This window comes from Tachyglossus aculeatus, chromosome 8 (genome assembly GCF_015852505.1).
Source record: "Tachyglossus aculeatus isolate mTacAcu1 chromosome 8, mTacAcu1.pri, whole genome shotgun sequence".
Classification (NCBI taxonomy): domain Eukaryota; kingdom Metazoa; phylum Chordata; class Mammalia; order Monotremata; family Tachyglossidae; genus Tachyglossus; species Tachyglossus aculeatus.
The window spans coordinates 6,402,397-6,422,827 of NC_052073.1; the positions used below are offsets into that span (position 1 = coordinate 6,402,397).

Here is a 20,431-nt window from a genome sequence, read left to right on the forward strand (position 1 = left end):
GCTCACAGTCTCAATGCCCATTTTACAGATGAGGGAACTGAGGCCCAGGGAAGTGAAGTGACTTGCCCAGGGTCACACAACAGACAAGTGGCGGAGCCAGAATTAGAACCCATGATCTCCTGATTCCCAGGCCTGTGCTCTAGCCAATACGCTACGCTGCTTCTCTCTGAGGACAGGATAAGTCAGAAAGAGGAAAAAACTAATCACTGTTGCACAGTACTTTACTACATGAGGGTTAGGAAAAGTAGGAAAGGGGGGAAAAAAATAAATAAAACAGAAATAATAATTGCGGTATTTGTTAAACGCTTACTGTGTGCCAGGCACTGTACTAAGCACTGGGGTGGATACAAGCAAATCCAGTTGGACACAGTCCCTGTCCCACATGGCGCTCACAGTCTCGATCCCCATTTTACAGATGAGGGAACTGAGCCCCAGGGGAGTGAAGTGACTTGCCCAGGGTCACACAGCAGACAGGTGGTGGAGGCGGCATTAGAACCCGCGACCTTCTGAATCCCAGGCCCGTGCTTTAGCCTCTAGGCCATTCTGCTTCTCTAACATCATTCTTTCACCCCGTTCAGGGCACACGGCTCAATTTAACGGCCCCAAACCTCTCAGTGCCTTGAGATCAGGGTCGGGCTAGAGGAAAGATAAAATACCAAGAAGTTTCGGGGAGAGGGCAAATCACCCATTCGAATGAAATATCGCCCACTCCGTCAGCTACACCCCTTAACTCTGCCTGGATGACTTTCTGGTCGAGAGGATGATGTATGATCACCAAAGAGACGACAGTCTCATTAGTTCGGGCTCCAACGACACTCCGTCCTTGGGAAACATGCCAAAGACAGAAACAGAGGAGACCAAATATAGATCCTAATGAAGCGAAGGATAATTACGCCTCCTAAGGCGGCATCCACCTTGGTAAATTTGAAAGAAACACGAGGAGATTACCGTGTCAGTTTCCCTTCTTGTTCCGGACCACAGTGAGGGTCTTTGGGCAGGGGACGATCTGCCAAAATGGATCCCCTGCCAAAATTCGCCACTCTTCTCAAAAGGACGTTATAATCACTCATCCTATCCCCACTGGATTAGTGCATCAGCCTCCTTTCTGACCTCCCAACCTCCTGCCTCTCAATCAATCAATCAATCGTATTTATTGAGTGCTTACTGTGTGCAGAGCACTGTACTAAGCGCTTGGGAAGTACAAGCTGGCAACATATAGAGACAGTCCCTACCCAACAGTGGGCTCACGGTCTAAAACGGGGAGACGGAGAACAAAACCAAACACACTAACAAAATAAAATAAATAGAATAGATATGTACAAGTAAAATAAATAAATAAATAGAGTAATAAATATGTACAAACATATATCCATATATCCAGGTGCTGTGGGGAAGGGAAGGAGGTAAGATGGGGGGGATGGAGAGGGGGACGAGGGGGAGAGGAAGGAAGGGGCTCAGTCTGGGAAGGCCTCAAACTATACTTCACTGTGTTGCCGAATGGTACTTTCCAAGCGCTTAGTACAGTGTTCTGCACACAGTAAGCACTCAATAAATACGACTGAATGAATGAATGAATGACTGACGCCTGTCACCGCTCTCTTACCCAGTGCTCCTGGGGCTATTTTAAGTGTCCCAGCACTGCCCACTGAGGAATTCACAGCAGGAAAGAGGGCGTCCTGTTAGAATTAATTAGTTGTGGTATTTGCTAGGCGCTTATTATGTTCCAAGCACTGTTCTAAGTGCTGGGGTACATACAAAGTAAGCAGGTTGGATACAGTCCCTGTCCCCCAATGGTGCTCACGGTCTAAGTCAGCTCACAGTCTAAGGGTATTGTACTCTCCCAAGTGCTTAGAACAGTGCTCCGCACATAGTAAGTGCTCAATAAACACCACTGATTGACTGATTAATTGATAAGAAGGAGGGAGTAGGATTTACTTCCCATTTTACAGATGGGGTAACTGAGGCCCAGAGAATTAAGTGACTTGCCCAAGGTCATCCAGGAGAGTGGCCTAGTGGATAGAGCATAGGCCTAATCCCGCCTCCACCACGTGTCTGCTGTGTGACCTGGGGCAAGTCGCTTCACTTCTCTGTGCCTCAGTTCCCTCATCTGTAGAAGAAGCAGCGTGGCTCAGCGGAAAGAGCCCGGGCTTTGGAGTCAGAGGTCCCGGGTTCAAATTCCGGCTCCGCCAATTGTCAGCTGTGTGACTTTGGGCAAGTCACTTCACTTCTCTGGGCCTCAGTTACCTCATCTGGAAAATGGGGATGAAAACTGTGAGCCCCCCGTGGGACAACCTGATCACCTTGTAACCTCTCCAGTGCTTAGAACAGTGCATTGCATATAGTAAGCACTTAATAAATGCCATTATTATTATTATTATTACCTGTACAAAATGGGGATTAAGACTGTGAACCCAAAGGAGGTCAGAGACTGTGTCCAAACCAATTACCTTGTCTTTACCCTGGCACTCAGTACAGTGCCCGACACAGAGTAAGCTCTTCCATACCACAATGATTGCTATTATTACCCAGCAGACACGTAGCAGAGTTGGGACTAGAGAAGCAGCGTGGCTCAGTGGAAAGAGCCCGGGCTTGGGAGTCAGAGGTGATGGGTTCTAATCCCGGCTCCACCACACGTCTGCTGTGTGACCTTGGGCAAGTCACTTCACTTCTGTGAGCCTCAGTTACCTCAGCTGTAAAATGGGGCTGAAGACTGTGAGCCCCACGTGGGATGACCTGATCACCTTGTATCTGCCCCCAGCGCTTAGAACAGTGCTTTGCACATAGTAAGCGCTTAACAAATACTACCATTATTATTATTATTATGTCTGCTGTGTGACCTTGGGCAAGTCACTTCACTTCGCTGAGCCTCAGTTCCCTCAGCTGTAAAATGGGGCTGAAGACTGCGAGCCCCATGTGAGACAACATGATCACCCTGTATCTGCCCCCAGCGCTTAGAACAGTGCCTCGCACATAGCAAGCGCTTAACAAATCTTACCATTATTATGTCTGCTGTGTGACCTTGGGCGAGTCACTTCACTTCTCTGAGCCTCCGTTCCCTCAGCTGTAAAATGGGGCTGAAGACTGTGAGCCCCCCGTGGGACAACCTGATCACCTTGTATCCGCCCCCAGCGCTTAGAACAGTGCTTCGCACATAGTAAGCGCTTAACAGATACTACCATTATTATTATTATTATGTCTGCTGTGTGACCTTGGGCAAGTCACTTCACTTCTCTGAGCCTCCGTTCCCTCAGCTGTAAAATAGGGCTGAAGACTGTGAGCCCCCCGTGGGACAACCTGATCACCTTGGATCCGCCCTCAGCGCTTAGAACAGTGCTTCGCACACAGTAAGAGCTTAACAAATACTATCATTATTATTATTATTATGTGTGCTGTGTGACCTTGGGCAAGTCACTTCACTTCTCTGAGCCTCCGTTCCCTCAGCTGTAAAATGGGGCTGAAGACTGTGAGCCCCCCGTGGGACAACCTGATCACCTTGGATCCGCCCCCAGCGCTTAGAACAGTGCTTCGCACATAGTAAGCGCTGAACCAATGCCATCATCATTATTATTAGAAGCCACGGCCCCTGACGTGTCGCTCTTTGCTCTAGGCCCCACTGCTTTCCAGTTGCCACAAAAAAAACAAAAATGAGCTTGAACAGAAAAACTCCTGAAAAAGTGGCACAAGTTTTTAGCTGTCCTAATTCTGGGAATGACAAAGGGAGGAGAAATGGGGTCTCTCTCGCTCCCCTCTCCGACACCCCTCCGGAGTCCCCCCGCCGACCCATGTACTCCTCAGCAGCGGCTTCTGGAGCCAGGTCGGTTGTAATGGAACTTCTCAGCAAGTCATCTGTTTTCTTGCGGTTCCTCGTTAGGCCTATTTCCTGCTCGCAGCCCTTGACAAATCTTAGTTCCTCAAAAAGGACAAAACTTAAATCGCTCAACATGTCCGAAAAAGCCCTAAAATAAAAAACACATGGAGGTGAAAACAGCGTGCCTCGATTTCTTCTTTGCCCTACCTAATGGAAATGTGACAGGGCCTTCAGACAGAAAGGCCTTTGCGAGATGTTTAACTCGCAGGTGATTTTACTAGAGGAAGTGAGGGATCGTTATCACAACGGGTGTACCCATGCCTCTACGCCCTCTTTCCTAGTTTCTAAATTGGGCTTATTTGACCACAAATTGAAGTTACACTGGGCGGGATTGGGTAGCAACCAGGAGGTGCCCACTCTTCAGAATACAAACATACACAAACTTCAAACGATTTTTTTCTCCCAACTGTATCTCCTAGGGGACCGATAGGTCTCCTCCTTTCCGCAAACCATCGCATGGTAAAACGCATCTCCGAAATTCAACCCCTGAACGTCCCCGACGAATACAGCGTCGGGGAGAAATACCTTCGCGTCATCAGAGATGTCAGCTCATCGTCTCTAATAATAATGATGGCATTTATTAAGCGCTTACTATGTGCAAAGCACCGTTCTAAGCGCTGAATCTCTAGACTGGAAGCTCCTGGTGGGCAGGGAAAGTGTCTGCCGACTCTGCCGCGCTGTCCTCTCCTAAGTGCTTATTACAGTGCCATGCACGCGGTAAATGCTCAGGAAATACCCACTGATTGGTTGCGGAGTCGGGGTGGAGAGTCGGAGCAGGTTTCCAGGAGCCAACGGGTCTCCATTTGGGATCTTTTCGGTCCTTCCTGGAAACTGTCGATTCTTGTCAAGGGGTCGAGGCGGGGTGGAGGCAACATTCTCCGGGAGCACAGACTGTAAGCTTGTTGTGGGCAGGGAATGTATCTGTTTCTGCTGTAGTCTCCCAAGCTCAGTACAGTGCTCTGCACACAGTAAGCGCTCGATAAATCATCATCAATCGTATTTATTGAGCGCATACTATGTGCAGAGCACTGTACTAAGCGCTTGGGAAGTACAAATTGGCAACAGAAATACGACTGAACGAATGAGTGGGTGTCACAGGTGCCCTTACCTGTCACATTGTTGCATTATGGAGATTTCTTTGATAATCTCCTGCAGGTCGGACTCCACAGGGACTTGCTTGATCGCCACGATCTGACCCGTTTCTTTATGAATAGCTTTGAACACGCTGCCATAGGACCTGAGGTACGAAAGAGAAATCCATTTGCAACGCGGAAAAGTCAAAGTGGACTGTGGGGTAGGAGTGACCAAAACAGAAGCAATACCCAAAGGTAAAAATAACTGGTGGCAGGGCTCTGATTTACCTTCAAAGGCCGTTGAGTAGCTAGCTAGCACTGAAAACACAAGCGACATCAAAAGTAATGGAAGGGTACAAATCAATTCTTGCTTATTACAGTGTGCAGTTTGAAAATGACTGGCTCAGTTTTTCAACTATTTACCTTCCTCTCTAAATACTCCCTCTAGCTCTTCCCTGTTTTTTTAAAACGGTATTTTAATGGTATTAATTCTGAACCAGCTTCAGGATTCTCTCCTGTTCGTCACGGGCAGGGAACGTGTCAGCTAATTTGATGGTCTTCTACTCTCCCAGGCGCTTAGTACAGTGCTCTGCTGCACACAGTAAGCGCTCAATCATCATCATCATCATCAATCGTATTTATTGAGCGCTTACTATGTGCAGAGCACTGTACTAAGCGCTTGGGAAGTACAAATTGGCAACATATAGAGACAGTCCCTACCCAACAGTGGGCTCACAGTCTAAAAGGGGGAGACAGAGAACAAAACCAAACATACTAACAAAATAAAATAAATAGAATAGAATAATAAATAAATCAATAAATACAACTGATTGAAATGACTTGCCCAATAAATATGACTGACTGAAGTGAGTTACCCAAGATCACCCAGCAAACAGTTGGCTAAACTAGGATTAGAACCCAAGTCCGGCCCATGCTCTTTCCACTAGGCCACGCCGCTTCTCCGGTCTGGCTAAATCTGTCAATTCTGTTTCTTTCCTTGACGGGTTTTGTTCATACTTACTGAAATGTAACTAAAAGTAGGACAGTCCATATCTTTTCAAACCACTACAATCGGTGGGATTTATTTATTTATTTATTTTGCTTGTGCATATCTATTCTGTTTATTTTATTTTGTTAATATGTTCTGTTTTGTTCTCTGTCTCCCCCTTCTAGACTGTGAGCCCACTGTTGGGTAGGGACCGTCTCCATATGTTGCCAACTTGTACTTCCCAAGCGCTTAGTACAGAGCTCTGCACACAGTAAGCGCTCAATAAATACGATTGAATGATTGATTGATCGTGCGCCTATTGTGAGCTGAGCGCTGTATTAAGTGCTGGGAGAGCACCCCAAAACAACAACCCCAGGTCCCTGCCTTTCACAACGTTCATGCCAACGCTATCCATAGAAAAACATACTATATTTGTTAAGTGCTGTGCACTGCACTAAACACTGTGGCAGATCCAAGCTCATCATCATCATCATCATCAATCGTATTTATTGAGCGCTTACTATGTGCAGAGCACTGTACTAAGCGCTTGGGAAGTACAAATTGGCAACATATACAGTTCCTACCCAACAGTGGGCTCACAGTCTAAAAGGGGGAGACAGGGAACATCAGATTGGACACTGTCCCTGTCCCACGGGGGGCTCACAGTCTTAAACCCCATTTTACAGATGAGGGGACTGAAGCATAGAAAAGTGAACTCTTGCTATAATAATAATAATGGTATTTGTTAAGTACTCACTATGTGCCAGACACTGTACTAAGCACTACGGTGGGTGCAAGCAAGTAGGGTTGGACACATTCCCTGTCCCACGTGGGGCTCACAGTCACAATCTGCTCTCCATTCAAAGTGCTACCATGCTGATTCAAACACTTAGCTTATCCCCCTTCTAGATTGTGAGCCCGTTGTTGGGTAGGGACCGTCTCTGTATGCTGCCAACTTGTACTTCCCAAGCGCTTAGTACAGTGCTCTACACACAGTAAGCGCTCAATAAATATGATTGAATAAACGAATGAATGAATCCCCATTTTCCAGATGAGGGAACTGAGGCCCAGAGAAGTGATTGACTTGCCCAAGATCCGGGATTAGAACCCATAACTCCCAGGCCCATGCTCTAACCACTACGCCTTGCTGCTTCCTTTTCACGGTATAATCATCACCCTCCGTTCTTTCAAGAACATTTTGGTCCGCTGGATTTCCACACTGAATTTCATTCAGTCGTATTTATTGAGCGCTATCTGTGTGCAGAGCACTGTACTAAGCGCCTGAATACGCTGCTTTGCTGATCCAATTTTTGATGGCTGAGGAGAAAATCATGGGTAAATTCACACTGTCGCAACTCTGTCCAGAACTACATTTTCCAATGCCGTACCTCAACTGTGTATGGGAATCACGACTAATAATCCCAGCTCGGTTAGTGGCCTGTTGAGTGACCTTGGGAAAGTCATGTTACCACAGTTTCCTCATCTGCAAAATGGGGATAAGATGGACTGTGAGCCTCATGTGGGACAGGGACTGGGCCCAGTCTGATCATCTCCAGTGGCTACCAATCAATCTGCGCATCAGGCAGAAACTCCTCACCCTGGGCTTCAAGGCTGTCCATCACCTCGCCCCCTCCTACCTCACCTCCCTTCTCTCCTTCTACAGCCCAGTCCGCACCCTCCGCTCCTCCACCGCTGATCTCCTCACCATACCTCGCTCTCGCCTGTCCCGCCATCGACCCCCGGCCCCCGTCATCCCCCGGGCCTGGAATGGCCTCCCTCTGCCCATCCGCCAAGCTAGCTCTCTTCCTCCCTTCAAGGCCCTGCTGAGAGCTCATCTCCTCCAGGAGGCCTTCCCAGACTGAGCCCCTTTCCTTCCTCTCCCCCTCGTCCCCCTCTCCATCCCCCCCATCTTACCTCCTTCCCTTCCCCACAGCACCTGTATATATGTATATATGTTTGTACATATTTTTTACTCTATTTATTTATTTAATTTATTTGTACATATCTATTCTATTTATTTTATTTTGTTAGTATGTTTGGTTTTGTTCTCTGTCTCCCCCTTTTAGACTGTGAGCCCACTGTTGGGTAGGGACTGTCTCTAGATGTTGCCAATTTGTACTTCCCAAGCGCTTAGTACAGTGCTCTGCACATAGTAAGCGCTCAATAAATACGATTGATGATGATGATCTTGCATTTACCCCTTCTCCAGGGCTTAATACGTGAAGCAGCATAGTGTAATGGATAGAGCCTGGGCGTCAGAAGGTCACGGGTTCTAATCCCCGCTCCCCCACAGGTCTACTGTGTAACCTTGGGCAAATCACTTTACTTCTTTGGGCCTCAGTGACCTCATCTGAAAAATGGGGACTAAGACTGTGAGCTCCACGTGGGACAGAGACTGTGACTAACCCCATTTGCTTCTGTCTGGTGCTTATAACAACACTTGGCACATAGTAAGCATTAAACAAGTACCAGAATTATATTATAATCATCGCTACTGACACATTTTGTGTTTAAAAACCCTGTGGCCCACAAGTTGGAGTGCTTACTGTGTGCACAGCACTGAACTAAGTGCTTGAGAAAGTGCAATACAACAATAAAGAGTGGCATTCCCTGCCCGGAACGAGATTACAGTCTTGCGGGGTGGAAACAGACATCAACACAAATAAAAAAAATTACAGATATGTACTTTAGTGCTGTGGGAAGGGGAAAGAGCCAAGGCGGAGAGTTGGGGAGATGCAGAAGGGAGTGGGAGATGAGGAAAAGCGGGGCTTAGTCTGGGAAGGCCTCTTGGAGGAGATGGGCCTTCCATAAGGCTGTGAATTTGGCAGATTTGTCAAATCTGTCTGGCGGATTTGAGGAGGGAGGCCATTCCAGGCTAGAGGCAGGATGTGGACAGTGAGACAGGAGAGGTGGAGGCCCAGTGAGAAGGTCGGAGGACCAAAATGTGCACGCTGGGTTGTAGAAGGAGGGAAGCAAGGTGAGGAAGGAGGCAAGGTGATGGAGAGCTTTAAAGCCAATGGTGAGGAGCTTTGGCTTGCTATGGAGGTGGATGGGCAACCACTGGAGTTTTCTGAGGAGGAGGGATGACATAACTTGTACTTCCCAAGTGCTTAGTACAGTGCTCTGCACACAGTAAGCGCTCAATAAATACGATTGAATGAATGACATGACCAGAACACTTTTGTAGAAAAATGATCCGGGAAGGGGAGTGAAGGATGGACTGGAGTGGGGAGAGACAGGAGGCTGGGAGGTCAGCCAGGAGGCTGCTGCAGTCATCCAAGCGGGAGAGGCTAAGTGACTGCATTAACGTGGTAGCGGTATGGACGGAGAGGAAAGGGCAGATTGTATCCACCCCAGCGCTTAATACAGTGCCTGGCACAAAGTAAGCGCTTAACAAATAGCAACATCATTATTCTAGGTGAACACGGTACCCTTACCCTTCTCCAAGTTTCTCCAGGACATCAAACACTTCCTCTGGTTGCTTCGTCAAGCTGTCTTCATCCAACTTTTTCAGCTGCCTGCAAAGGGAGAAATAAACCTGGTCGTCACTCGAGTAACTCCTACATTAGTAGGGATCGGCACTATTTCGGAGAGTCCAGAGGGACTCAAGTGGGACAAGCTCAGCTCCTCCAGGAGGCCTTCCCAGACAGAGCCCCCTTTTTCCTCTAGCTCCTCCCCTCCCCATCGCCCCGACTCTCTCCCTCTGCTCTACTCCCCTCCCTGCCCCACGGCACTCGTGTATATATGTGTACACATTTATTATTCTATTTTATTAATGATGTGTATCTATCTATAATTCTATTTCTATTGATGATATTGATGCCTGTCTACTTGTTTTGTTGTCTGTCTCCCCCCTTCTACACTTTGAGCCCGTTGTTGGGTAGGAATTGTCTCTATCTGTTGCCGACTTGCACTTCCCAAGCACTTAGTACAGTGCTGTGCACACAGTAAGCGCTCAATAAATACGATTGAATGAATAAGTGCTTAACAAATGCCATCATTACTATTATTCTTTGTTCTGACGACTTGACACCTGTCCACGTTTGATTTTGTTGTCTGTCTCCCCCTTCTAGACTGTAAGCCCGTTGTTGGGTAGGGACCGTCTCTATATGTTGCCGACTTGTACTTCCCAAGTGCTTAGTGCAGTGCTCTGCACACAGTAAGCGCTCAATAAATACGATGGAATGAATGAATATTATTCATCTGTAATCAGAGTATCTGTTAAGTGTTTACCACTCCACTTCCCTGGGCCTCAGTGTAAAATGGGGATGAAGACTGTGAGCCCCATGTGGGACCTGGACTGTGTCCAACCCGATTATCCTGTAACTACCCCAGTGCTTAGTACAGTGCCTGGCACACAGTAAGCACTTAAACACCAAAAGAAACAAACTAAAAGATGGGCTGCGCTGCCACAGCTGACAAGGCCACTTCCTGGCCACCGGTGAAGCTGTACTTGGGGGTGGGGTGGGGCATTTGGGTTAGTATTAGCAATAATGTACCGAAAACAAGCACATTCGAGGTCAAGACTGAAGAGATGAAACAAAATGTCTAATCAATAACGTGATGCAATAACCCAGCCGGAGAGACACCCAAGAGAAACATTTTGTGATTTTGGTATAAAAACTGAAACGCATTGCGGTTTTTTTTTTGGTTTTTTTTTTAATGACATTTATTAAGCGCTTACTATGTGCAAAGCACTGTTCTAAGCGCTGGGGAGGTTACAAAGTGATCAGGTTGTCCCACAGTCTTAATCCCCATTTTCCAGATAAGGTAACTGAGGCCCAGAGAAGTGAAGTCTTCTAGACTGTGAGCCCGCTGTTGGGTAGGGACTGTCTCTATGTGTTGCCGACTTGTACTTCCCAAGTGCTTAGTACAGTGCTCTGCACACAGTAAGCGCTCAATAAATACGATTGATGGATTGATTGATTGATTTGGGTACCCGCTGCCCAGATGCTAAGAGCGGGGCTCCCTCCACCGCTAAGTGGAGGAGCCCGTTGGCACGGTCTAAGACTCCGGGCCACAGACGTGACAAAGGCGACGGGGACAGAAGAATCTCCGTGTCTGTGGGACCCGATGTCTGTCTGCAGGCGTGAATGTGTCACCACTTTCTCTGCTCTTCCGCCCTCTCCTAACCCGCTTCCCTCCATCTCCATCTTGGCCTCCCCCGGGCCTCTCTTTGACCTCCCACTCCTCCTCCGTCTCCATCTGGAAGCAGCCTGACATAGCGGCTAGAGCCCGGCCCTGGGAGCCAGGTGGTCATGGGTTCTAATCCCAGCTCCGCCGCCTGCCTGCTGTGTGACCTTGGGCAAGTCACTTCTCTTCCCTGGGACTCAGTTACCTCATCTGTAAAATGGGGATTGAGACTGGGAGCCCCATGTGGGACAGGGATGGACACAGTCTAGAAGGGAGACGGAGGCCTACCGGAGGTGTGAAGATAAGGAGACTGAGGAAAATGATAGATAAAATAAAGGCAGAAAGACCAAGGCAAAGAAAGGGCTCAAAGGGGAGTGAGGGAAATAAAGGAAATCGGGAAGATAATAACAATTATTATGGTATTTGTTAAGTGCTTACAATGTGCCAGGCACTGTACTAAGTGCTGGGGTGGATACAAGAAAATCTGGTCCAACCAATTTTCCCTCACTCCCCTTTGAGCCCTTTCTTTGTCTTGGTCTTTCTGCCTTTATTTTATTTATTTTTTTCCTCAGTTTCCTGATCTTTACACCTCCGGCAGGCCCCCATCTCCCTTCTAGACTGTGAGCCCTCTGTTGGGTAGGGATCGTGTCTATATGTCACCAACTTGTACTTCCCAAGCGCTTAGTACAGTGCTCTGCACACAGTAAGCGCTCAATAAATACGATTGATTGACTGATTGATCTGCACACAGTAAGCACTCAATAAATACGACTGAATGAATGAATGAATCTCATTTTCCACACCCGTTCTCCTTCGGACAGGTGCAGGATTTAACTAGTCTGAGCAGGAATTACTCTGTGTTTTTCCACAACTAACGTGACTTTCCCACTGTTAAAGTCTGAGAGTCCTTGAAATCTGATAAAGGAAACTCTTTTTCCCTTTAAATAATCTCTTTAATTCCACAGATGCCCTGAGGCAATGTACTAGATGGTGACTACATAAGAGGAAGGGAGGGAGAGTGGGGGAGAGGGTGAGAGGGAGAGAGAGAGAAATCAATAAACTTTCTGATGGCCTTAATATTATTATTATTATTAATAATAATAATAGTGGCATTTATTAAGTGCTTACTATGTACAAAGCACTGCTCTAAGCGCTGGGGAGGTTACAAGGTGATCAGGTTGTCCCACGGGGGGGCTCACAGTCTTAATCCCCATTTTACAGATGAGGTAACTGAGGCCCAGAGAAGTTAAGTGACTTGCCCAAAGTCACACAGCTGACAATTGGCAGAGCCGGGATTTGAACCCCTGACCTCTGACTCCAAAGACTTGTTAAGTGCTTACTATGTGTCCAACACTGTTCTAAGCTCTGAGGTAGGTGCAAATCAATTAACTTGGACATAGTCCCTGTTCCACATGGAACTCACAGTCCAAGTAGGAGAGAGAACAGTATTTAGTCCCCACTTTACAACTGAGGGAACTGAGGCACAAAGAAGTTACGTGACTTGCCCAAGGTCATACAGCAAACAATTGGCAGAGCTGGGATTAGAACCCAGGTCCCCTAACTCCCAGGGCCGGGCTCTTTCCACTAGGCCAAGCTGCTGCTGTACTTGACTCTTCCAAGTTTTGGAGGGGATAAATTCAGTTCTATGGGGCAGAGATTCTGCAAACATAAAAATTCAAAACATAAAACTCCAAAGAGGTGGGGGCCAGGTCCGTGATGAACCTCACGCTTATTTACTGCAGAGACACAACGTACACACACACTTTCTTCGGATGCCGCGATACAAACAGATGTGAGTTGCCTGAATGACGTTCCCAAACTCCTCAACGGTGCTCCTTCCGAAAACACACAGTGAAGCCACGCACAGTGGGAAATCTGACTTTATCCCTTGAGAAGCAGCGCGGCCTAATAGAGAGCTCAGGCCTGCGAGTCAGAGGACCTGGGTTCTAATCCCGACTCCGCCACTTATCTGCTGTGTGACCTTGGGTAAGTCACTTCACTGGGCCTCGGTTACCTCATCTGTAAAATGGGGATTCAAACTGGGAGCCCCACGTGGATAAGTATTAAATCCAACCTGAGTAGTACTAGTATCGATTCCTCGGCACATAGTAAGTGCTCAATAAACACGACTGAATGATTAGCTTGTATTTACCCCAGAGCTTTGGACAGTGCCTGGCACATAGTAAGCACTTACATATCAAAGAAAATACAAATAAAAAAATCACTTTCATTATTTTTGGGGTTTCGTATACCTGCCTAGGGAGTTTCACACACCTCAAAATACAGAAGGATCAAGGTCCACCAATTCCGTCATTGCCACGGGGGAAAATGAGTTGCGAGGAATTGAAAATAATTCAGAACCAATTCCCCAAAGCTCATCTTTCCACATGAGTATATAGCATGGGACCTATAACAAGAAAAGTCCTCTTCAATTCGATATGCATTTCCAAAGTTAATAAAACAGGCCCCCTCACCCTTTCAGATTATCTGGAAGGGCTAAGACAGGGATACAGTTAACTGACCCGCATGAAGTTTTTAAAAGGCAAACTTTCTTCCCTTTCAATTCTAGTATCACCTACAACATCTCTGCACAAAGCAGCTCTGAGAAGGGAGGGTAGAACACAGTTTTCCTTCTGGGTACACTCATTCATTCAATCGTATTTATTGAGCGCTTACAGTGGGCAGAGCACTGTACTAAGCGCTTGGGAAGTCCAAGTCGGCGACATATAGAGACGGCCCCTACCCAACAACGGGCTCACATGTGCTCTACACAATGGCTTCCTGAAACTTCTTCACAACAAAGAAAAATGAACTCAGGAAATGGTGAAATAAGTCGTCTCTTCGCAGCCTTCTTTTGTAAAGGGAAAGCCTCAACGTGCACAACAGGATTAATTCTGACGAGAAATGGAGGAGGGCTGCTGAGGTTGGAAAACCCAAGCAGAAAATTCCAGCGGTCGACCCACGTTATGACCTTTATCGCAAAGGTCCCGAAGTATGACTACCCATGGTATCACCAAAACTCCCAGTTTCAAAATGTAAATGAAACCCTTCCTGAACACCTGGGTTCTAATAGAGAAGTATATCTAAGAAATATGGAACTTCATTGACCAAACTCTCCCTTATGATTATTACCAGTTCCACATGGGAAACATGGTTCTTCTGGAAAGGCTTGAGGTTTTTTTTGTTTTTTCGTTTCCACCGTATAAACAATGGACGATACATTAAATCAGAATGATTAGCCTGTATTTACCCCAGAGCTTTGGACAGTGCCTGGCACATAGTAAGCACTTAAATACCAAAAAAAATACAAATTAAAAAATCACTTTCATTATTTTTGGGTTTCGTATGCCTGCCTAGGGAGTTTCACACACCTCAAAATACAAAAGGATCAAGGTCCACCAATTCCATCATTTCCATGGGGGGAAAATGAGTTGCCAGGAATTGAAAATAATTCAGAACGAATTCCCCAAAGCTCATCTTCCCACATGAGTATATAGCATGGGACTTAAATCAAGAAAAGTCCTCTTCAATTCGATATGCATTTCCAAAGTTAATAAAACAGGCCCCCTCACCCTTTCAGATTATCTGGAAGGGCTAAGACAGGAATACAGTTAACTGACCCGAGTAAAGTTTTTAAAAGGCAAAATTTCTTCCCTTTCAATTCTAGTATCACTTACAACATCTCTGCACAAAGCAGCTCTGAGAAGGGAGGGTGGAACACAGTTTTCCTTCTGGGTACATTCATTCATTCAAATCGTATTTATGAGTAAATCAGACTCATCTCAACAGCTCAAATCAAGGAAAAGCAGATAACACCCTGAAAAGAGGACCCTCAGGTGCTTACATAAATGTAAAACGCTCTCCATCTGATAGAGATAGCTTAGCATAACAAAAGAAACTCAGTCAAGTAGGGACGAAAGGCATGCCCGTCCGTAACTGAACTTGGCCAACGAAAATCTTCACCAAATACGAAAATCTTCACCAAATTACTCAGTCACTTCTCACTGGGGGCTGCTTTGAAGAGCTCCCTAAATTTCCACATTCAAATAGGCCTTTTCCACCTAAAAGGGACTCCTGGGTCCATTCTGAATCACACTATCCTCTGAAAGTCTTTTACAAATGACACTAAGATGCCACCATCACCACTACAACCCCGCATGGCGTAGTAATAATAATAATGGCATTTATTAAGCGCTTACCTTGTGCAAAGCACTGCTCTGAGCGCTGGGGAGTTTACAAGGTGATCAGGTTGCCCCATGTGGGGCTCACGGTCTTAATCCCCATTTTACAGATGAGGTAACTGAAGCCCAGAGAAGTGAAGTGACTTGCCCAAAGTCACACAGCTGACAAGTGGCGGAGCCGGGATTTGAACCCATGACCTCTGACTCCAAAGCCCAGGCTCTTTCCACTGAGTCACGCTGCTTCTCTAGTAGCTAGAGCCCGGGCTTGGGAGTCGGAAGGATACGGGTTCTAGTCCCGGCTCTGCCACGTGCCTGCTGTGTGACTTTGGGCAAGTCACTTCGCTGGGCCTCGGTTCCCTCATCTGTAAAATGGGGATTGAGAGTGTGAGCCCCATGTTGGACAGGGACTGTGTCCAACCCGATTTGCTTGTATTCACCCCAGGGCTTAGTACAGTGTCTGGCATATAGTAAGCACTTAACAAGTGCCATTATTATGATGATGACAGTCACATCTGCTGTACATAATGGCATTTTTTTTATTAAGCGCTTACTATGTGCAGAGCACTGTTCTAAGCGCTGGGGAATTTACAAGGTGATCAGGTTGTCCCACGTGGGGCTCACAGTCTTCATCCCCATTTTACAGATGAGGGAACTGAGGCCCAGAGAAGTTAAGTGACTTGCCCAAAGTCACACAGTTGACTAGTGGTGGAGCCGGGATTTGAACCCATGACCTCTGACTCCAAAGCCCGTGCTTTTTCCACTGAGCCACGCTGCTTCTCATACTGTACATACTGGTCACCACTCAATCAATGGCATTTACTGAGTGCTTACTGCGTGCAGAACACTGTACGAAGCACTTGGGAGAGTAAAAGATAACAATCAGTAGATCGACAACAATCACACAGCCTAGAGGACTGGTCATCCTCTAGATACTTACTGAGCGCTTACTGTGTGCACAGCACCATACTAAGCGCTTGGGAGAGTTCAATACAAGAGTTGGGAGAACACGTTATCTGCTCACAGAGAGCTTAGAGTCTAGAGGGGGGATTTCAGAGTTTACAAAGGCCCACCCCACCGATTACACCTTGGCAGGTCTTTTACTAAGCAGGCCGGAAACCTGAATTTCAAGCGCTTAGTAAAGTGCTCAAGTGCTCAGTACAGGGTTTTGCACACGGGACGCGCTCAATAAATACGAATGAATGAATCTCGGTCCAGAGATCAACCAAGGGATGTTTCTTAAAGATACCGAATCCTATTGGTCCTCCTCTGCCTCAAATCAATCAATCGTATTTATTGAACGCTTACTGTGTGCAGAGCACTGTACTAAGTGTTTGAAAAAATATATAATAATGGCATTTATTAAGCGCTGACTATGTGCAAGCCACTGTTCTAAGCACCGGGGGTATACAAGGTGATCAGGTTGTGCCACGTGGGGCTCACAGTCTTCATCCCCATTTTCCAGATGAGGGAACTGAGGCCCAGAGAAGTGAAGTGACTTGCCCAAAGCCACACAGCTGACAAGTGGCAGAGCCATAGACCACAGATCAAAACTCACAGACCAAGTGTTTCCCTGGCTACCAACAGGAAGCAGGGATTGGGGCTGCTTTTCTGAAATGTACGTCGGGCCAAAAAGTAAAAAGACTGAAGAAAATTCAGTACTTCACATATGCGGTTCAATGGCATTTAGGAAAAACTGGCTGAGATGACGTGAAAGGCACGGCGTGTTGGCTAGTGATTCATCATCATCATCATCAATCGTATTTATTGAGCGCTTCCTGTGTGCAGAGCACTGTACTAAGCGCTTGGGAAGTACAAATTGGCAACATATAGAGACAGTCCCTACCCAACAGTGGGCTCCCAGTCTAAAAGGGGGAGACAAAACCAAACATACTAACAAAATAAAATAGATTCAAAGGATTCCCCTCCACTTCCCTACCCCTCCATTCTGCCCCTCCCACAGTTCGGCGGCATTATATTCTGTGGAAAGCACCAATATTGTATTACTATTCCTTCCCCTTTGCCCTTTTAATGCAAAGAACCTGAAAGTTCCCCACTGAGCTCACTCCCCTCATCCCACCATCAATGGTACTCACTTTTAGACTGTGAGCCCACTGTTGGGTAGGGACCGTCTCTATATGTCGCCAACTTGTACTTCCCAAGCGCTTAGTACAGTGCTCTGCACACAGTAAGCGCTCAATAATACGATTGATGATGATGAGCGCTTACTGTGGACAAGAACGCTGTACTAAGCGGTAGGGATCGTACATTAAAACAGAGTTGGTTGAACACATTACATGGCAACATTGAGTTTACAGGCTAGAGACGGAGACAGATCTTACTAATAATAATAGTTATTATGGTATTTGTTAAGCGCTTACTATGTGCTAGGCACTGTACTAGAGAAGCAGCTTGGCTCAGTGGAAAGATCACGGGCTTGGGAGTCAGAGGTCGTGGGTTCTAATCCCGGTTCCGCCACTTATCAGCTGTGTGACTTTGAACAAGTCACTTAACTTTTCTGGGCCTCAGTTACCCCATCTGTAAAATGGGGATGAAGACTGTGAGCCCAACGTGGGACAACCTAATTACCTTGTATCTCCCCCAGCGCTCAGAACAGTGCGTGGCACATAGGAAGCGCTTAACAAATACCATCATTATTATTATTACTACTAAGCATGGGGGTGGATTCAAGAAAATCGGGTCGGATATAAATACGTTATTATAATAATGGTTATTATGGTATTTGGTAAGCACTTACTATGTGCTAGGCACTGTACTAGAGAAGCAGCGTGGCTCAGTGGAAAGAGCACGGGCTTGGGAGTCAGAGGTCATGGGTTCGAATCCCAGCTCCACCACATGTCTGCTGCGTGACCTTGGGCAAGTCACTTAACTTCTCTGAGCCTCAGTTACCTCATCTGTTAAATGGGGATTAAGACTGTGAGCCCCACATGGGACAACCTGATCACTTTGTATCCTCCCATCACCATCATCATCAATCGTATTTACTGAGCGCTTACTGTGTGCAGAGCACTGTACTAAGCGCTTGGGAAGTACAAGTTGGCAACATATAGAGACAGTCCCTACCCAGCAGTGGGCTCACAGTCTAAAAGGGGGAGACAGAGAACAAAACCAAACATACTAAGAAAATAAAATAAATAGAATAGATATGTACAAGTAAAATAAATAAATAGAGTAATAAATATGTACAAACATATATACATATATACAGGTGCTGTGGGGAAGGGAAGGAGGTAAGAGCACTCAGAACAGTGCTTTGCACATAGTAAGCGCTTAACAAATGCCAACATTATTTACAGCCATGTACATAAGCCGATGGAGAAACTGAGTCCTGGAGAAGCTAACTGCTTTGCCCAAGTTTACACAGCCTGACTGAGGAAAAGAACTCTGATGCCTGATCCCTTTCTTTATCCCTTGGATGGAGACATCACTCCTGAAGGGAAAAACAATGCCTAAATTTCAGACAAAAATTTGTTGCTTATAACTAGCGATGTAGCATGCTTCAGCGAAGTCTGCAAAACCATCCACGTACCGTGAATTAGAAAGACTTTCCAGAGAGGTTTTTTTTTTTTTTAACAGTACTTATTATGGCTTAGTGTATGTCAGACGTTGTACTAAGCGCTGGGAGATACAAACTCATCCGAAAGGACACAGTCCATGACCCACATGGGGCTCAGTCTTTAATCCCCTTTTTACAGGGGAGGTTACTGAGGCACAGAAGTGCAGTGACTTGCTCACGCTCACACAGCAGACACACGACAGAGGCAGGATTAGAACCCAGGTCCAAGCTCTACTCATTAGGCAACGCTGCTCCTCTTTGGGAAGCAGTGTGGGAGTTTGGGAAGCGATGCCAAACTGGATAATTAAGCTATCTCACCCACCTTCTACCCCCTACAAATCTCGCCAATGTGTTATGTGTTTCTTACTTTGCCAGTCACTTCCCACTTTCCTGCTTTCGCTGCCCAACTCATTCACACAAAACATTTCTTTTTTCCAAAGTGCTTTTTCGGCTTTTAGAAGCTAATTAAACTTCCTGCTTTCTAGCAAGATGGAGCAGAACACTTTTTACCCAAGGAACCGGTCATCACCGTGGTCATCCTCACCATCGATGGTATTTATTGAGTGCTTACTGTGTGCAGAGCACTGTACTAAGCGCTTGGGAGGGGACAAGACAACAGAGTTGGTAGAGCCGTTCCCTGCCCACAATGAGTTTACAGTCTAGAGGAGGGATTTCAGAGTTGGCAAAGGCTCGCCTCAGCACGTTCCATGTAAGTAGTGAAAATTCATTCATTCATTCATTCAATCGTATTTATTGAGCGATTACTGTGTGCAGAGCACTGTACTAAGCGCCTGGGAAGTACAAGTTGGCAACATATAGAGACGGTCCCTACCCAACAGTGGGCTCACAGTCTAGAAGGGGGAGACAGAGGACAAAACAAATTAACAAAATAAAATAGAATAAATATGTACAAATAAAATAAATAAATAAACAGAGTAATAAATATGTACAAACATATATATATAATAAGAAAATGAGACACAGAGAAGAAGCAATAATTCCTTCAAGGCCACAGAGCAAACCAGAGGCCAGGTGAAAAACAGAGTCCAGGGTCCTGATTTAAACCAGCCTTGGGACAATCACCCTCAACTCAATCAATCGTATTTATGGAGCGCTTACTGTGTGCAGAGCACTGTACTAAGCGCTTGGGAAGTACAAGTTGGCAACATATAGAGACAGTCCCTACCCAACAGTGGGCTCACAGTCTAAAAGGGACAGTCTTTTAGACTAAAAAGGGGCTCACAGTCTAAAACTCAGGCAAGAGACGGGGTGGGTGTTAAAACTTTAATCATAACTGTGGTGCTTGTTAAGTGCTTACTACGTACCAGGCACTGTTCTGAGCGATGGGGTAGAGACAAGATCGTAGGGTTGGACGCAGTCCTCGTCCAGTGCTCGGCACGTGGTAAGCACTTAAGAAACACCATCATTATTATTATTATTATTAATCCCCATTTTGCAGATGAGGGATCTGAGGTAGAAGCAACGTGGCTCAGTGGAAAGAGCCCGGGCTTTGGAGTCAGAGGTCATGGGTTCAAATCTAGGTTCCACCAATTGTCAGCTGTGTGACTTTGGGCAAATCACTTCACTTCTCTGGGCCTCAGTTACCTCATCTGG

The 20,431-nt window shown here is 46.3% G+C and overlaps 1 protein-coding gene across 2 annotated transcripts in view; it reads right to left on the reverse strand.

Moving 5' to 3' along the window:
* The window catches only part of STK4 (serine/threonine kinase 4), a 119,650-nt gene that overhangs the window by 96,365 nt on the left and 2,854 nt on the right, over positions 1 to 20,431 (reverse strand). For both annotated transcript variants that reach the window (XM_038750229.1, XM_038750230.1), the window contains exons 2-3: positions 9,367 to 9,447; positions 4,977 to 5,105 (exon numbers count right to left, since the gene is read on the reverse strand). In XM_038750229.1, the coding sequence (XP_038606157.1) occupies positions 4,977 to 5,105; positions 9,367 to 9,447 (210 nt within the window). The remainder of the gene's footprint in view (positions 1 to 4,976; positions 5,106 to 9,366; positions 9,448 to 20,431) is intronic.